We start from the raw sequence: 17,645 nt of genomic DNA, 5'->3' as shown, positions 1-17,645 counted from the left end.
TTAATTTGTAAAATCCAGCAATCGTAATTTTAAATGAAGTAGATAAAAATATAATGTAATTGTAATATTGAGTATTCACACGAACTTTGTGTAAATTTCAAAAGCAAGCGTTAAAGCTTCTTAAATTTGCGAACAGAGTTTTAGCTCACAAAAACAGAGTAACGCAAGTTTTATTATAAGATAATGCAATATTCGATGAAAGATTTGATTCAAATAGCATTGAACATTTCTTTTCCCTACAAAAGAATCCAATAATTATTGGTCAATGTGGAACACAATTCACAAATTGATATTACTCAAGATACAGATTCTAATTGATTAATGGTAAAAGATGATCTAATATTTTGCAACGCTGTTGATTTCAAAATATGGCGAATGAATTTGTTCATCTGGCATCGACATAAATAGGAATGAGAACCAAACTTGTTCCGTGGTCTAGAAAGTGTCGGGTAACTATCAAAGTAACTATATAGTTTGTATCAAGACGGTAACAATTACCTCATTAGGAATATAACACGGAGTATTTAGAGAATCTTTATTTTACTCGGCACGTACTCACTAAAATGGTTGATGTAATTCTTTTCAAAGCAAATGAAGCTGCTAGATATTTTTGCACAAAATTCATCGAGCACACTGCTTTGAACATTCTTCTTACTTCAAATCATTTTCTCAAATAATATTTGTCGCAATTTTACCGAACCTAGTATATGCCTTTACTGAAATCCTTACAAAGCAGTCAGTATTAGATACTGAAATCTGTACATAAAAAAGTTAATAATCAAATGACGTTGAATGATATACATTGTAAATCTATTCGATTACACTGCCGCTGGCACTGCAATTTGGTATAGTTGAAAATATCACAAGCAACTTTTGTTCAAGTGCATAAATCTATGTAAGGTCAATTACCGACTACATGTACTTACAGAATAACGCTGGGTATACATACTTATTTTACGAAAATAATTCTTCATCTCATGTATGTACATACAATACACGTACCTGTACATAAAAAAAAACATTATAAATTTAAGCTTGGGCAAAAATCAGTGCTTTCAACATTAACTCGGAGTAGCGCATAAGTTGTTCACATCATCAAATCATCTAAAAACCTTTAATGTCATGTTTTATTTCATCCAGTCAATCTATTGGACAGCAGCGAGAATCTGTCTTTGAATTTGCAGTCAAAGTAATTGCCTCCATAACTGAATGTAGATTGTCCGGATCTGAGATGTAGTCTTTGGATATTTCATCAAATAATTCGGCTGTTGGATTATAAAGAAAGTGATTAACATGATGTCTGAGCGATAAAAAAAGTGCTAGTTTGAAAATTTAAAATTTCATGCTACGTAATTAGTAACAAAATTTATGTGTCTTAAATTCGAAAACTTCAAATGTTTCTATTTCAACAGTCTAAGATTTCCTATCTAGCTATTCCCTGTGGTATGCTTTGGAACTTACACGTTTTCTCTCCAGTTTTGTTGGATACTAAATAGAATTTGCATTGAATTCCAGCTGCGTATCTTTCCACAATTTCCAGATCAGGGGTTGCTGTCTTACCCTCGTCTAGAATATCCTTTTTTGTTCCGCAAAGGTATACAACGCATGTCTCTTCTACGCTCCTGAGTTCTCTAACCCAGTATTTTGCCCTCTCCCAAGACTCTAAATTTGTCACATCGTAACAGACAATTGCAGCCTTAGCTCCGCGATAATATAATTTTGTCATAGATTGGTACCTGCATTAAATAGAAAAAGAAATTACTTCTAGTTGGCATCATTATTAGCTTCGACTTTTAGCTTCTCGATGTGTAACATCAATCTGTAATTACACTGTGTAATTTTATCTGTTCCAAAATGGGCAAATATCAATTTCATTCGCTTACCTTTCACTGCCAGCAGTATCCCATATTCCAAGAGTAAATTTAATGTTATTAACGCAGACTTCTTTTGATGCAAATGCTGCGCCTATTGTCTGTGGGTCATATTAAAAATAAATGAAACAATTATTTTCGTGTCAAGGTATGTGTAAAATAGAAAGTAGCGGGTCTCGCTATGGGAAAACCGTGATATATATATATATTTTTCTAAAAACTTAAATTGGCATTTTATTTACTATTGAGACTATTTCTGAGTTAACGAAATCAGGGTGTCCAGCGATATTAGAATTAAAAGTTCCTGTATATTGCCAGTTACTTTTTTTCAAAACTCGTATATTCGTACGTAATGATTTCTATGATGTTTGTGCGTTATCATGACATAAACAACATTGAATAGTGGTATATTCGACGGCGTGCAGAAATGATGAATTCGGGTGAAGTCACAAATGTGGAAAAATCAGAAAACAAAAGGGTCACGATATCGAGTTTTCAAATACACGAAAATGTATTTCATAGAATTTCAAAATATAGAAAGCCGAAGTACAGAAAATGTCAAAACAGAAGGTAAAGTATAGAAAATCAGAATATAGAACCGTCACAATGCTGATGTATTCTTATTTGTTGTGACAATTTTACATTACAGCTCTCTATACTCTAACCTTTCTACATTTTGACTTTGTATGTGTTCTAAATATTCTAAAATTGCAGCGATATTTCGAAGAAATATTTATTTACAAAAATTCATTTTTCAGCGAGTGATTGTAGAAACAGCAATGTATAGCAAACAGCGCGAATTCCCGTATTTTCAAGGGCACTTTGGAAATTCCACACAATTCCCCGTTTTTCAGGAATTCCCGGTTGCTGGACACCCTGGAAAAGTCTAGTCATTGGTTAGGGTGCAAATACGAAGGATGATACAGTTTGGCAAGTCCTTAGATGGGCTGGTAATTTTGACATCACTCAGATTCATTATCTCGTGACAAGCGAGATTGCATGGTTAGTATATAGGTATGTGTGATGTACAATAGAGGCGTACTTACACTTTGATTGGGTAAATTTTCATTGAATCTATCGTCTATAAATCGTTCAAGGAGACTCGTTTTACCAACGTTTGAACTCCCGAGTAAAACGACTTTTAAATCTACCTTCGGCATGTCGTTGTAGCAATATCTGTCAGTGGTTAATTTTTGTTGTCGGTAGCATGACACATCGCACTCTTATCCTTACTCCGCAGCGTGCTCCGCAGTGATTAAATAAACTTCCCGGAGGCCGTAACCGCGATGAGCGACTGATTTACATACTACCCATACTACTGATACTACCGATCAGTCATAATAATGACAACGTAAATTAACCAGACAATAACAACAATCCAACATTATAGTAAGGTTACTACCTCTGGCGGTAATTTACTTAACCTGTGTAAATACATTTCCAACCTGAACTTCATGGGCAGCAAAAAACAGCAGCAGTTTAAGTGGTTTGACGCAGTCGCAACGCTGTTGATAAAATGTCTTGCATTTGCTGCTCTGCTATTCGGACGAATGAATTTCAAGCAGCAACAACTTTTGCCGGAAGTGTTGGTAACTTTGAGTGAATTCCTGCTGTTGCTGTTACTTTTTACTGCCCATGAAATCCCAGCCTTAGAACGTATGTGCTCTAAATTTCCAACTTTCATTCAATCAACTTAGAAAAGTGTTCATGCGTATTGCGAATTCGAATCTATTCAGAATGTCCTTCACTTTAATTCTTTCTTGTTCTATAAGCTGCAAGGCGCCAATGGTAAGGTATTTTGATCATTTTGTGTTCCGTAATACAACATTTTTTCTATTTGACTTCGAAATTACCTGGTGAATACGTTCAGTCCATACCGGGGCCAAACGTGAAAACAAGCCACCTCGGTGCCTACAGATAGGCAACCGGAGTTATATTTGCCACCTCATGAACGAATTGTAACGCCCGGTTGCCTGTCTGTAGGCGCCGAGGTGGCTTGTTTCCATGTTTAAGGCCGGTGTAATAGGTCCATCAGGCATTAACCATTGGATGACCATTTTGAAGAAAAACACTCCTGAGTAAAATTTCCTACTAATCGCTTAGTTGTCGACCGAAGAAGACTCTGATATTCTTTTCTAAAAAGTGATCATGTTTCTTTCACTCATCTAAGATAAAGTTAGCACTGAGTGAAATAAGACTGAACATTCCTCGGCGTTAGTATACGGTAATAAGTATGCGTAAATATGACGCAAAACGTTTCTGCGATAACGATAGAGTATTTAGGGTGCGTTTCGATATTAGCTCCCAGTGTTATCAACAATCTTTCATCTCTCTTGCGCTACCGAGTTCGTGATTGGCTCTGCCTCTGTCCCAGGCACTGTTTAGCGCTGCGAGCTAATTTCAGAACGCACCCTTGTACTCGATCATGGCGAACCAACTGCAACAGTGCTTGTCAACACCGAATTCCTGGCGTCACGCGCTTCAACATTGCCCAACCGAGCAATAGAAATAATTGCGGTTAAAGGGGTTAAAGTAACTTTATAAACAAAGGCGCGTCACAGCTATCTGTGAACCGTATGTTGAAATCTACCACGAATCCACAAAAATCTAGCTATCCATATTGGCTGTTTCCGACCGAGCCGCAATTATTTCTGCGGCTACGTAGCTGCAAAATTCAATATCGTGCTGTAACACGTGTGTTGAAATCGGCCATGGCAACGGATAAACAACCTCGAAATTACTGATTATGAATATCGCTATTTTTCTTCTTCCTCGATTGTTCGTATTCGTTGTCAGTCCTCATGATACCTACGACCTGTTGATTATCTGCGAATCGTGGAGGAAAGGTCAATGTACTATATTATAGAGTTCAGTGGGAAAGGTAAACTTACATTGAAATTAATATAATCATTAAAAGTTAATCACCTATTATTAGTCTATTTGTTCCTTGGTGAAACTATAATGTTATTATATAGGATGGGTGCAGCATATATAAAAACGATTCCTACGAAGTACACTGCAAACTTTGTTTCGAACTGTTTTCGTTCCACCGGTGAAAAACAGATTTTCCGTTTAAAGCTGCCTTCTGATTGGTCTAGCTGGCGCTATGATAATTGCGTAGTGAGAGAGTGCGACACAAAAGTTCATGTGATAAATCATAAAATGTTATGGAAGAATTCAGCGTGCAATTTATTACCTGATTAATAAATTACGATAAAATGTATAAAAAATCACATAGGACAGTACATAAGCACGAATCCGCAGAAATCAAATATATCCTAATCATTTTTTATATATTGTATCGAATTTGGAAGAAAAGTAATGTAATAAATTACATACTGAATTCGTCTCTAACACTTTATGATTTATCACTTGAACATCTTCAGTAGGGATTCTTGTACCTAATTGTAAGATGGTGTAAACGAGTGTTTGATGTCGAATGAATTCAGATGATTACACAAACTTATGAAAATTCCTCTGAGACAATTAATATTTCCGACAAGGACGACAATAGCGGACCTCGGTTAACACTTTCACAGTTCACGGTTCCCGTCTTTTGATCGAAACGTTACGTTGCCTTGAGTTTGAAGAATATCCTCCTGGGAATGTTTCTCAAGAGCAAAAATTGGCACCATGATTATACGTATTTCATGATTACTTACATTTTATAGAGTGATTAGGAGAGATTACTTGACAAATAAATTTTATATTGATTACGTATTTTCTCACGATTTCTAAGATTTCATATGATTTCTGGAGATTACAAAGAGATTCCTGTAATCCTAAACGATTTCTCTTGATTACCAATAATGACTAAATCGGAATTATATTTGAACATTACTGATTTCAGTGTGATTGTGGAGATGACAAAGTGATTTCGAGGATTACGAAATGATTTCTAATAATATTAACACCTCAATCGCTTCCGTGAAATACCCCTTGATACCCTCATCTTCGTTATGTTGGGTGTAACACACGTTCGTTTCCCTAATTGTTTTGAGTTTTGCGACGCTTTCAGTAAAATATTTCATCATTACTTCGGACATGAAGTTGGCACTACATGTTGTCACGCATTCTGCCATGCATTCCGTGGTTCACTTGGCGGGTTCTTATCATACCTCGTAAAGGGAAGCGTATCAAAGCACACACGGTTCCACAAAACATAGTGCTTAAGCCTCGCGAAGCTCGGAATATGACATCTCAATTTATAAGAGATAGAAGTTGAAGATGCTGGTCATCCCTACGAGCAACGCGGTATTCGAAAGAGCCTTTTCAACTCTGACGCTCATAAAAGGCCGAATTCGTAACAAACTCTAAACTCCGATGCCAGAAGCACTGTTACGGAAGCGGTTATATTTTAAGGCTTTAAGGGAAGTGTTGCAAAACATTCGAACCTTCGATTCACGTGCTCGGTAAATTCAAATCGAGCTGCATGTATCGGCCTGTAACGGAACGCTTGGCAAATAGGACCTAGGAATAGAACTACACCGAAGTGATGTAGCAAATGTTCGATATAATTTTTGAATTGGTTGAAGGTGACTCTGCGATCTAGTTGAATTAAATCAGTAAATTTTTATAGATCACTTGTTATCCCTGATGGAGCGATAGTATGGCTTATTCCAAAGATAAATCAACAGAATTGAATACAACTTGTTGTAAATTGACATAAGCAAGTTGATTTTTTATATCTTATACGTATCTGACCGCCAACTAATGCATAACAGTTTCTAGTAAGAACTGTTGAAATTTACTACTGGTTTCCCTCAAATGGATCGTAGTAATAACTTGAGATGATAAAAAAAGAACGAGATATCTTAATGCCAGAAATTAAATATAATATAAGACCATATCCACGAGAAAAAAAGGACTTGGTAGCTCCAAGTTTATTTATGCTAAAACATAAATCTTCTTAATATTAAAATAATACAACTTGTTGCTAACACTACATTACAAGCGTTAATCGAAAAGAAAAACTGCAGTACAATACAAACGATTTAAAACTAAAATGTAACAAATGATACGTAATAATTAATCAAGTTTTATTTTTACCGACGTTCTCTGGAGTCCTTCACACATTCTAAAGTATAGAGACTACCGGGAATCGTTTTGTGATAAGTTCTGCACTCAATTTAAAAATTAAATGCGCACTTATAGAAAACCTGATTCTTTGACGTGTCTGAAAAATTGGTAAAGTTATAATTCAGAGTATAGCTCCAAAAATCAACGCGCGTATTTTGCGTTTTGCATAATACGTAGAATACTTCGTCATATATTCGCCAACAGTTTGATTTAAGACGCATAGTAGTACCATTTTCTTCTACTACACACAGGGTCTATTGTTAGTTGGAAGGTTGGCTACATTTGTTGAGTGACTGTGGTCGACCATGCGCCACCTTGCGGCGGTTTGCGGTACTATCTATCTGGCAACCCTGTTTGGAACAGCGGGTCGTCAGAATGCGGCGAGGGCGGCGTCGAGAGAGTGGAGCTGCTCTCTCCGTACGTCGGGCGCTGTGTTCCCCAACAATTTCAAAGTGAACGGTTAAGTGACAGTTTGAGAGGAATCGACATGATTGTCATCGACGAACCAGACTACAAGCTTAGGTAGCAGTCATGGGTAAGTCGCCCTCCAAGTCTCCGCTATCGTTACTTTTATTTACGAGCAAGTACCGAACGAACTAGGAGACCGCGAAATTCTCCCGGCAGCGACGAATACAAACGATTGAGGCTCCCACCGCCTGCTGTTGCTGCTGCTGCTGCTGCCTAGTTCAGATCGAACGTAAGGCGGTCCCACCGCATGCATAATGCATCCAGCGACGCCTTTCGGTATGTGCATGCTGAACATAGGTGCATATGGGAGTTTGTGGGGGTGGACATGTGTCCTCACCACCCTCCCCCCCCCCTCTCCTAGATTATCGGTGGCGAAGCCGTAAAACTGATGATATTTTCACTCGGCGATCCGGATCTTCTCGGCGCGGGATATTATCGCGGTAGAATCAACTCGGGGTGGGGTTGCAACCCTTGCTTGTTTGCCGATCTTGCTTACTACTTTTCTGTGAGATGAAAAAAACATTGAACACGTTGAAGCAGGAAATCGCGATTGCTATGCTCGAGAGGATGTTATGGTCAGTCTTCACGGACCATGTTAAATGTAATGTCGTTTAGTTTTACTATTCTATATTCGAAGTATGCGCATTACTGATGTCGGAATACCGCAGTCAGCGCTATTCTACTTGCAACACCGAATACAAATGTCAAAAAGGAATGTCAGTTTCACGCGATAATAATTACAAGAAATGTATTCTTGAAATCGAATTACCACTTAATGCAGGAATACTTTTCCTTGTGTTATATTCGCACGAAGTGAAAAAGTTATCCGACAGTTTCGTTCGGCATTCAATGTGGAATTACGATGACTGCGGTATTTTGACAGCAGTGCTGCAGAGGCTGTGATAACAGTAAAAAGAAGTGAAATTTTACTCATTGTCAGTCGGTAAGGACTTACTATTAGCACCTCCTTGGTCGTATTTTAAATTTCATTCGAAACTTATTTCTCTCTGTTCTCAAACCTTTCTAATCAGTGGTTTTCATGGTAGATTATGTACAGAGATCACTATGATACAGTATACGAATCGGTGATATGGAAATTCAACTAGTTCTTATGGTACGGCACTTTATTCGTTACTTGTTTTTCACGTCAATGTTGTATCGATGTACGAAAATACATTTTACCTACGGAATCAATTTTTTCTCCACTATTTATAGTATATATATATACGACATTGCTTCCGTGTTTCGTGTAATTGAAAAACCACGTGCAAGTTAAATTATAACATCGTTGAATTTTCGAATTCCTTAAGACAATTCAAGGCCGCAGGTGAACGAAGGTGTAAATGAAAATTTGATTTCAAAGCGAATATACATATGTATTAGTTACAGGTATATACAAATTCGTGCGGGATTGAAGATAATTCTAACTGTTGTTAAGTACGACTCAAATTTATTCAAAAACTAATTACAGAATCCAGCTTCGCTAATCAACCGCTAATAAATTCTGCCATTACATTCGACGTGATGAAGTCATTTCACGTTGATAAAATTTGCATATTTCCAAGTTACGTTTCGAACCGACACCGGCTTGTTCTCATCTTAATCTTCTCCGGATCTTACCGTCTTCGCATGGAAAATGTGAAACTTTACAACAGAATTTTATATTTTGACTAATAATTATTCGCAATTTCGAAACTATCGTGCTCGATTCGTCAAACGATTTAATCTTCGCTTGATACTACGATCGTGAGTGTAATATCTCGCTGCACAATATAAAATCAACAAATTGATGCAGCCAATTATTTGACAAAGGTGCGGTAGTTGAACCAAAAAAAAAAAAAAAAGTGGAATTCTGTCCACGTTAATTCTATTTTGATCTCACATAACATTTTTTCACCAGCCCGTATATTAACAGTGTTTTTTTGTTTTATAGGAAAAAAGATTTTTACTAGACAAATAAACGTTTCACAATCAATTGTATGAAACATTTGGTCACAAATTAAATTACTTTTCGAAATTTCCCCTCTGTTCTTTTTAGCGGAAAATTCCCATTCCGTAGGTCAAAATTTAAGAAGCTGATTGTGAGCCTGATTAAAGTGACCTCGTGCTTTTTGTCGGTTATATACATCGGGCAGTCGCAGTGCAGGTGACGACTGAATTATAAACGGCACCTCGTGTTGATGGAATTAGGTAACATATGTACGTGAAAAATACATTAACGTATTTATAAAGGTAGAAAGAACGCTCTGTAATTGTTACCGTCAAACTTCACGCGTTGTCCTTTACTAGTTTTGGTATATTTGAATTGTACGTGGTACGTGATTGTGCATAAATTTAATAAATCCGAAGGCGAACGAGGAAGATAAGACCCCTAATGCTCGTTGCCGCAGGCGTATTTGGCATGCGAAATGCATGTGTCAGGCGGGTTTGGCAAGTGATAAAAATCGATCGCGCTATTTTCAATTGGCTGCATTGCCGTATATCCAACTACATATCACAAGAGACGTCGGTTCCTCCACGGCAGTACATCATTCGCGTTTATTCATACTTGAAAACCCTGTAACCTGATACTCCTTGATCGATGTGTTGCGTGACCGAGCTTTTCGTTTCTCCGATTGAACACTCAAATTCGTTCTTTATATCTATGTCGTCAAATATTCACCAGTTAACCATCATAAGTGTACCGCTTTTCTGTAATCGCCTTATTTCATTTACCTGATTTCTTTCTGAGCAATTAATCGTCCGATTCAAACGTCTGGCCTCGACGATTTTTTTCTGTAGGCATTTCCATTATTTTCATGTAAATTCAACTTATAGTTACAGAATGAAATATTTAACGAAAATTTGAGACTTTTTAGGAATTACCCTGTGGAAGTTCCGTTGAATATTTCTTACATCCACTTGAAATAACTTAATGTTAAACGTCGACGATAAAAATACGATTAAAATGAAAATTTCTGAGATAATTCTCGGAAATATTACGTATGCGAAGTTCAATGTCAATTTTCAAAAATTGGTTAATTATACGGAGAAATTTTTTTTACACGCCTGTACTTGATTTTCATAACATTTCCACGGGTCAAATTTATTTGTTTAAAACGCGCCGATGCAGAAACATTACGAAGCGACGGTTTAAAAAGTCTACCTAATTCGCACGGTTGATCCACTTAAATTTATGCCATTGAAACATGGTGACTGACCTTATCCTCTTACCACAGTAAACATTTGAGAACCGCGTGAATAAATTTCAACAAATAAACCCACGCATAGATGAACAACATTAGATAGGTCGTATTATGTTACATTTTTTGTCTCTCTATCTTCGTGGCATATTTTGAGCCCAATTTTGTATGAATTCATATTCTTATTCATGTCGTCCAGTACTCCTGGAAATTTCGGTTCGCTGCGAATTCTATATTTATTTATTTTTACCGAGTAACTGTTTTTAAAAAGTGGATTCCCGCCTCTAATCGCGTTCTTCGGTTTTCCCTACCAACAGATTGTAGTAGAAATAACGCAAGTATCCTTGAATTTGTTACGGATCTTTTACCCGACACTACGTTATTAAGTGCGGGATAAATTTTTCTTAACCCAGTTATGAATTCTAAAAATTCCCATATTCGTCATCAAAGTGATCGAAAGAAATGACTGATCGAATGCATGATTTTATGGTACTCCTCGAGTTTTTTTTTTTTGTTTCTTTAATTGAAATCTGCTTAGTCATCAATATATCGAGTTCCAATCGAATACAGCTAATACTTCGATGTTATTTTTCGAACTTTCGTTTTACAATTTTTAACGTTACGTCAATATGTTGACTAGACAGAGTACCGACTGAGCGTAGAATATGCACGACCAAGGCATAAACATACCTGGGTTCTATATCACCTATGCCAGTTCGCTCGATATGCCAGACTCGAGTCCAACAAACAAGACTCTTGACCAAACTCTACGGTTAGGACTTGGATTTTCCGTCTGCACGCGCTAAATTTAGGACGGCCGTTTATTTTATTTTCCTTTCTTTTTGACCTTTACCTTTTTCTTCTTGTTTTTTTTTTTTTTTCCCTAGCGTCAAGAAATACTTTTGTAATCAGAGACATGATCGAGGCATAATCACAGACATGATTGAACATTCAATTGATATTGAATTTATTTTTGTTGTTTGATAAAAACTTAGTCGTACTACTTGTTGAACTAGGTCAGAATTCGAATTTATTCGTGTTTTTTTTTTGAATCTATTAGATTTTTCAAATTATTACCTTTTACACGTGTTATAATATGTACGATCGAAAGTTTATACCTGTTTCAAATAGGTTCAATTGTTGAGAAAAATTTTCCAGCACAAATTAAACTGAATAGTATTGAATTTATTGGATAATTTTCTCGTTTTTGGACGATAATTTTTCACCTCGCGTTTTTCAGATTCTTATGTACGTCAGGTTATTAAAAAATTGAAACCGTCCGTCATGGACACGTTTTTCCATTTTATTTTTCTCTTTAGCATAGCTCATAAAGCGGATTTGTCGTCAAATAAACTCGCTCTTCCTCCGTGTTTATCAATATATTTCTCTCGCTGTTTCCCTCCAGTTCTGAAATTTCAAAATTAAATTCTCGCTTTATTGCCCAGAGCAATATCACAAGAAGGCGGCAGCAGTTGATATACATAGGGCATTCCATGCTGAAAATTCGACGTCTCGGATCAAATCCGCTTTTTTATAAATCAAATTATTCTTCCGACTTCAGACCGTCGGTAAGGTTGGGAAAACAATGTCAGTGAACGAGACTTTACACGCGTACATCCGAGATTATAGAATTGGCATGGAATGCCCCGTACACCGAAATACACAGCGTGTATTTATATAACGTCCACGGTATTCTTTATCCTCAATCGATCTCTCCTCGCAAACTTCACCCGTACGAGTCTTTTTTCGTGCCTTATTTCGTTCCCCTCACTTCCAATCTTTCCAATCCATTATTATGTCCGATAGAATCAACATTTGTCATCACCCCGCTTTTCCTTGTAAATATAATTGGAAGGTGGCGTTGCATTTGCGGGCATAAAAGAATAATTGAAATTCTTTTATGTATGTTGGTTCAATACAATGCGACAGATATAATTGCCTCCAATTGTAATAACAATATGCATGTATGTAATAACCAGTTTTGAACCCCTTACTTTCCACTCTCCACAATCTTCCGCATCGATATGCTTTTCAATCTGATGAAACTGTAATTGTCAATTGCTTCTCTCACTAATTGCTATCGTAAATTTTAAGCCTTATAGCGACAATCGTGTGATTTATCGGGATAATAATAATAATAATAATTGTTCACCTTTTTTTTTCTCTTTTATCCAACGTCGATGCCATCGATCAATCATGGCAGGATCTTTATAAATTAGTACGAGTTTGACGGTTGGACGTATAAACCTTTTGTTCGTGTTTCATTCGTTTTCTTCGTTTCTTAACAAAAAATGTTTATCGGTGTATTTTATACGCACGGTATATTTTTTGCCCATTCGTCAAAGTCAAGTATCGTAATGGTCGGTTAATTCATGAAAATACACCTTGTTTCAACCGTTTCTATACCAAAGTTTTAAACATTTTCAAGATTGATGAAAATCTGCAGCAAGCAGATACGCGGTAACGAATATTTCGTTGGCAATGAAAATTGCATCTTTCATGCGTTCACTTGACAGGATGAAAAAAACAATGAAATTGCATTAAAAGTGTGATTGTTTTTTTTTTACATACAAATTCTTATCTTCGATTCGTATCGTATAAATAATCGTAAAGCTTTGATTACAATTTTCAATTGAATCTTTCAATATCGCGTTTAGAAATCATCCGTTTCCTCTTTTCGTCTCTCTCTGGAACAGAATTATGATTTTTCTTTTTGTTTTTGCAAATTGTTTTTTCACCTCCACCTCTGTTGTTCGGTCTGTTTTCTCGTGTCCCCTATAATTCCAATTTCATACATAGTAAACGAATGAATACATACCGTCGCGAAGAACGCAACCTGCGCATATTCGCGAATATTTAAAAGTTGCAGTGTATGCAGATGTTCGGTATAAGGAGGACGCCTTACAACCGTGCAGTGGTGCAGTGTTTATTATTAGGTGGGTCTCGGTGCACGCGAACTAGGAAAATCGTCGAGTATATATTAATATTTAAGTCAGGCAAAGAGTTTGACGTGTGTATTAATAGAAATTAATCAGTGTCAAATTATTTGACACTGCCATTAAATGTTATTTATTTTTATTTTTTCGAACGCACAGTCGTTCGTCGTGAAATCGTCTTTTCTTACCGCATATAATTTATTTAAATAATTATGTCGTTGAAAAAAAAAAACAAAAAACTTGCCACTATAATTTTTTTATTTTCCCTGATATATAAGTGAAATAAAAATTATAATACCTGACACAAATTCAACGAGATTCTCGCGTAATAATTTTCTATCTCTCAAACGAGCAGAGTTTTTTTTTTTTGTTCGTCTCTAGGACTTGAGCGACATTTTATTGTAATATACATATATATGTGTATAGGTATATGATCGTGAATTTTTAACTTGGCCCATATAAATTATTCATCGTGTATATTATAAAGAGCGTTATTGAGCAACTTTGGCTCGGTTTATGTTTACCTCTCGGTGTTGATATGAATCTTTTTTCATCCTTTGTCGTGTGGTATGATTTGGTTTGTTTGAATTTATCCACGTCAAAAGATTGACTCCATCAGGTAATAAACAGAGAGAAAAAAAAAAAGAAATTGTATAACAAAATAAGGCAATGTGAAGAAATTTAACATGAAATTTAACAATAATTTTACATACATGTTTTTTATTAAAAATTTTAATTCATAATATTTTCACGCTGTAATATTAAGTTTCATTCAACGCTAACTCGTTTCTGTACTTATTATAGTTGCTTGGTTTATTTCTCCGTGCAACGACTGAAAGATTTATTTGACTACTTGCGTCGAACGAGTGTTTCGAAAGTTGAGCGAAGACGCTCAAAGACCAAAGTAAACGCTGCTGCTTATCTCGAGTTAGGTGCTAGATTCTGTTTGAAACTTTGCCTACGACGGAATTCTTTATGTATATATCTATATATATATATACGGGTTAACGTTGACAGATGTTCTTAAAGTCTTTTATTTTCTTTGCTGGCGAAAGAAATGGAATACATATTATTGTACATTATAGATGAAAAATAGGCTGGAACAGCGAAAAAACGACACTGAAATATCGGATCTTTCCATGGGATGAGACAAGGAAATTCAGAGAATGATATATAATGAATGAGAAAATTGATTGCAATTGTTCGGAATTTGTATGGAAGTAGAAAAGTTTTAACAAAAACATTGATCTCTGCATCACCGCAAATCAGACGGTGATTATAGATTTAGAGATACTTATCGTTCTTTAATTTAACTTGACACGTGTATAGAAACTACGTAAAAATATGTTATGTTCATTTTCTTTTTACTATATAAAAAAACTTAAGCGTAAAAACTTTCATCTATGGCATCCGGTGAACGATGTTGAAACTTAATAAATATGTACATTGTCTCACACATAGACACAGCGTAAATTTCAATATGCAGTCTTAACAGCGAAAAAGTTTATGATAATTTACAGGTTCAGTCAAAATATTTTTTAATATTACATGAAAATATTCATTTATCTTTCACTTATTATACCAAATAGATACTTGGCAAGTAAGACGGTGATAATAATTGATACTTGAATCATATAAATTGATATTGTATCGCGTCGTTCATGGGAGTAAAAATCAAAAGAGGCGGTCGATTAATCGAGTTTGAAAAATAATCGATTATACTCGATTAATCGGGAAAAAATAATCGATTAATTGTGAATCGATTGTTTTGGTAATTCTTTCATAAGATACAGCAAGTACATAACATTTCATAAGATGAGCAAGTACATACGTGCTTGCATTTCTGATATTAATGAAATTTCGATTGTTTTTTCTTATTTTCTTGCTATCTAAAAACGAAAAAATAATAATGACAGTAATAACAATAATAATAAAGAGATTACTTACCCTCTCATCGGAATTATGCATATACTTATGTACTTATGTACTTATGTAACACACACAGCCAACGGTGGATACACGAACAAGGTTAGACGTACTCTTTGAAGTTTGGACTCTCGTTATATTATCCGTGGATTTAACGACGCGAAAATTCCAGCGGTAAAAAGGTCAAGCAGCCGTCCGTAAGATTGTAATATGATAAAAGAGTCTGTAATATAATCACGTTCCTTAGTTCTTATATTCGCTGTTGACTAGGCGCGAATTTTAAAATCTCCTATCGTAATATTCACGCGGTGTTTTGGTAATCGTTATCCTGCTTTGCCAAGCTATAATACATAATGAAATAAAACCTGCGTCATATTTAAATTTCAGTCAACGTGCGAGTGTGAAATTTTTATGTAAACGAATAATAAAACAATGATGCTTGAAGAATGATGCTGGTATTAGAGAGAAGAAGGTCTCGGCACTTCCGTGCGAGCAAAACGCGACTGAAATATCACACGAGTTGAATTCTCGTATGTTGAAAAATATACATAGGTATAATAAATGATGTATTTTGTTTTTTATTTATTTTTTTGTACTGTGTAATAATTGCATACGCTTCTTCATTCGTTTCGCATAATATATATACATATACGTATAATCATCAGCTTTAATATCCTTTTCGTTCACATTTATCAATTTATTTATCCGGTGTAAGCTGACTCAATTACGGTCTACAAAATAGTTATCGTGTTAACTCGTCGACAGGTTCGGTTCAATTTTTGCTAAAAGTTTTAATTTTATCGTTAAAAATTATCGTCGATTCCTCGTATAATATTATTATTTGTTCTAATTTTCATCATTCAAATTTTGGAACGTAATGTTTGTTCACCGTAAAGACAAAACCGTTCACAATAAAAAATTCCCATTGAATTCAATAACGTTAATTAAAATATTCTGGGTCCGGATCGTTGTAATAATTTCAACATGTTGTTTCTCTTTCTTCTGCAAGCGATGAAAAAAATAAGCCAGTCTCTGTTATTACGACATAAATTCGACAGCGACACTTTGCTTGTATTATTATACGTATGCACACATGATTTTCCCGAAATTCCGTGTTTGCGGATATAATTTGTAAAACTTACTAACGAATTTACGCCCGGTTAACGGAGAAAGAATAATTTGCATTATACATGCAGAGGTACGATGATCGGTCAAAGTTTTCCGGTTTACCTTGAATATCGTCTAGAATATACCGCACGGAGAAACTGTCCGACACTATATTACTTGGTGCGTGTATTTGGTATTGCTCATATTGTGTGTACCGTGTATTAAATAAAGTTGCAACTATACGTATATGCTTACCAACGTATATACCGTACCTAATAATATTATACGTAGCTCTTTGAAATTGAACCCCACCTCATGCTTTTGCTCACAATCGGTCGCGTTTGCAACGCTTGCTATATAATAGATAAAGTATATGTAATACATATTATTATCACGTACCGCGGTTGAATGGATTCCGTATTTATTCGTAACGCTGCACACTTCAGATTCCGATTTTGCAAGCCGCGTATAACGAGAAGGCCGCGTTCCTCGAGGCATATAAATAGTGAGTTTCAGAATATATCTTCGCACGTGTGATGAACAAGAATACGGACTATAGTATATGATAAATTATACTTTTAAGAGTATTTAATTTTTTTATCATTATTTTTCAATACAGGTATTTTTTATCGTTCAATTATACAAATTGCAGAAGGAGTGTTCAGTTTTCACGGAAATTCGGTTCAATCGGTTCTCTAATATAGAATTGTTTTTTCTTTTCTGTCACTTATTCTCATAATAATTCTGCGCTTCAACTTTTAGCGGATCGATGTTCATCAGATTGTCTAAACGGAAATGTCGATTAATTCTATAAGGAGTTTTCGTTAATTGTAAGTGGCAAGTATCGTGTGATTATAAACGTCAGACCGAATTACCCGTAGAAAATTGAATGCCCAAACTGCGATTTATGACAAATGTTGTTAAATATTTGAAAACATGGATCGAGTAATAGAAATGAATAACGGGTTTCAAAAAGTTTGAACAGTCGTTGATAATTGTCTATCGTAATAATTGTCTTTACCGTCAGATTTAATATCTGTTATAAAATCAAATGAAAATACGTTTCGTGCTGCAGT

At 35.5% G+C, this 17,645-nt stretch overlaps 2 protein-coding genes across 11 annotated transcripts in view; one reads left to right on the top strand and one right to left on the bottom strand.

Annotated features, from left to right (window-relative positions):
* Positions 1 to 196: 196 nt before the first annotated feature.
* On the bottom strand, positions 197 to 3,044 carry LOC124306674 (ras-related protein Rab-24-like). 2 transcript variants are annotated; one of them, XM_046767543.1, is made up of 5 exons: positions 2,918 to 3,044; positions 1,884 to 1,972; positions 1,462 to 1,736; positions 1,113 to 1,265; positions 197 to 1,002 (listed from the first exon to the last, which is right to left on the bottom strand). In XM_046767543.1, the coding sequence occupies exons 1-4, from the start codon at positions 3,029 to 3,031 to the stop codon at positions 1,141 to 1,143; spliced, it is 603 nt and encodes a 200-aa protein (XP_046623499.1). In that variant the 5' UTR covers positions 3,032 to 3,044; the 3' UTR covers positions 197 to 1,002; positions 1,113 to 1,140. The 2 variants fall into 2 exon arrangements, with proteins under 2 accessions (XP_046623499.1, XP_046623498.1); XM_046767542.1 differs by having other exon boundaries at positions 197 to 1,265.
* A 4,276-nt stretch (positions 3,045 to 7,320) lies between these two features.
* Positions 7,321 to 17,645, top strand: part of LOC124308163 (alpha-1,6-mannosyl-glycoprotein 2-beta-N-acetylglucosaminyltransferase) — a 55,030-nt gene continuing 44,705 nt past the window's right edge. For 6 of the 9 annotated variants that reach the window (XR_006908930.1, XR_006908929.1, XM_046770588.1 and 3 more), the window contains exon 1: positions 7,321 to 7,485. The gene's annotated coding sequence lies outside the window, so the exon portion shown is untranslated. The remainder of the gene's footprint in view (positions 7,486 to 17,645) is intronic. The other 3 variants (XM_046770585.1, XM_046770587.1, XM_046770583.1) reach the window with 1 other exon arrangement.

The sequence above is a fragment of the Neodiprion virginianus genome, chromosome 6 (genome assembly GCF_021901495.1).
Source record: "Neodiprion virginianus isolate iyNeoVirg1 chromosome 6, iyNeoVirg1.1, whole genome shotgun sequence".
NCBI lineage: Eukaryota > Metazoa > Arthropoda > Insecta > Hymenoptera > Diprionidae > Neodiprion > Neodiprion virginianus.
The sequence above is the reverse complement of the archived record's forward strand: the minus strand, read 5'-3'. Positions and strand labels throughout refer to the sequence as shown.

Bases quoted from the DNA above. Each gene is read 5' to 3' on its own strand.
- LOC124306674 (XM_046767542.1), bottom strand. From the start codon at position 3,031: ATGCCGAAGGTAGATTTAAAAGTCGTTTTACTCGGGAGTTCAAACGTT. The intron at 1,973-2,917 runs GTAAGTACGCCT...TATGACCCACAG, and splicing joins AAAATTTACCCAATCAAAGT to ACAATAGGCGCAGCATTTGC. The intron at 1,266-1,461 runs GTAAGTTCCAAA...ATAATCCAACAG, and splicing joins CAAAACTGGAGAGAAAACGT to CCGAATTATTTGATGAAATA.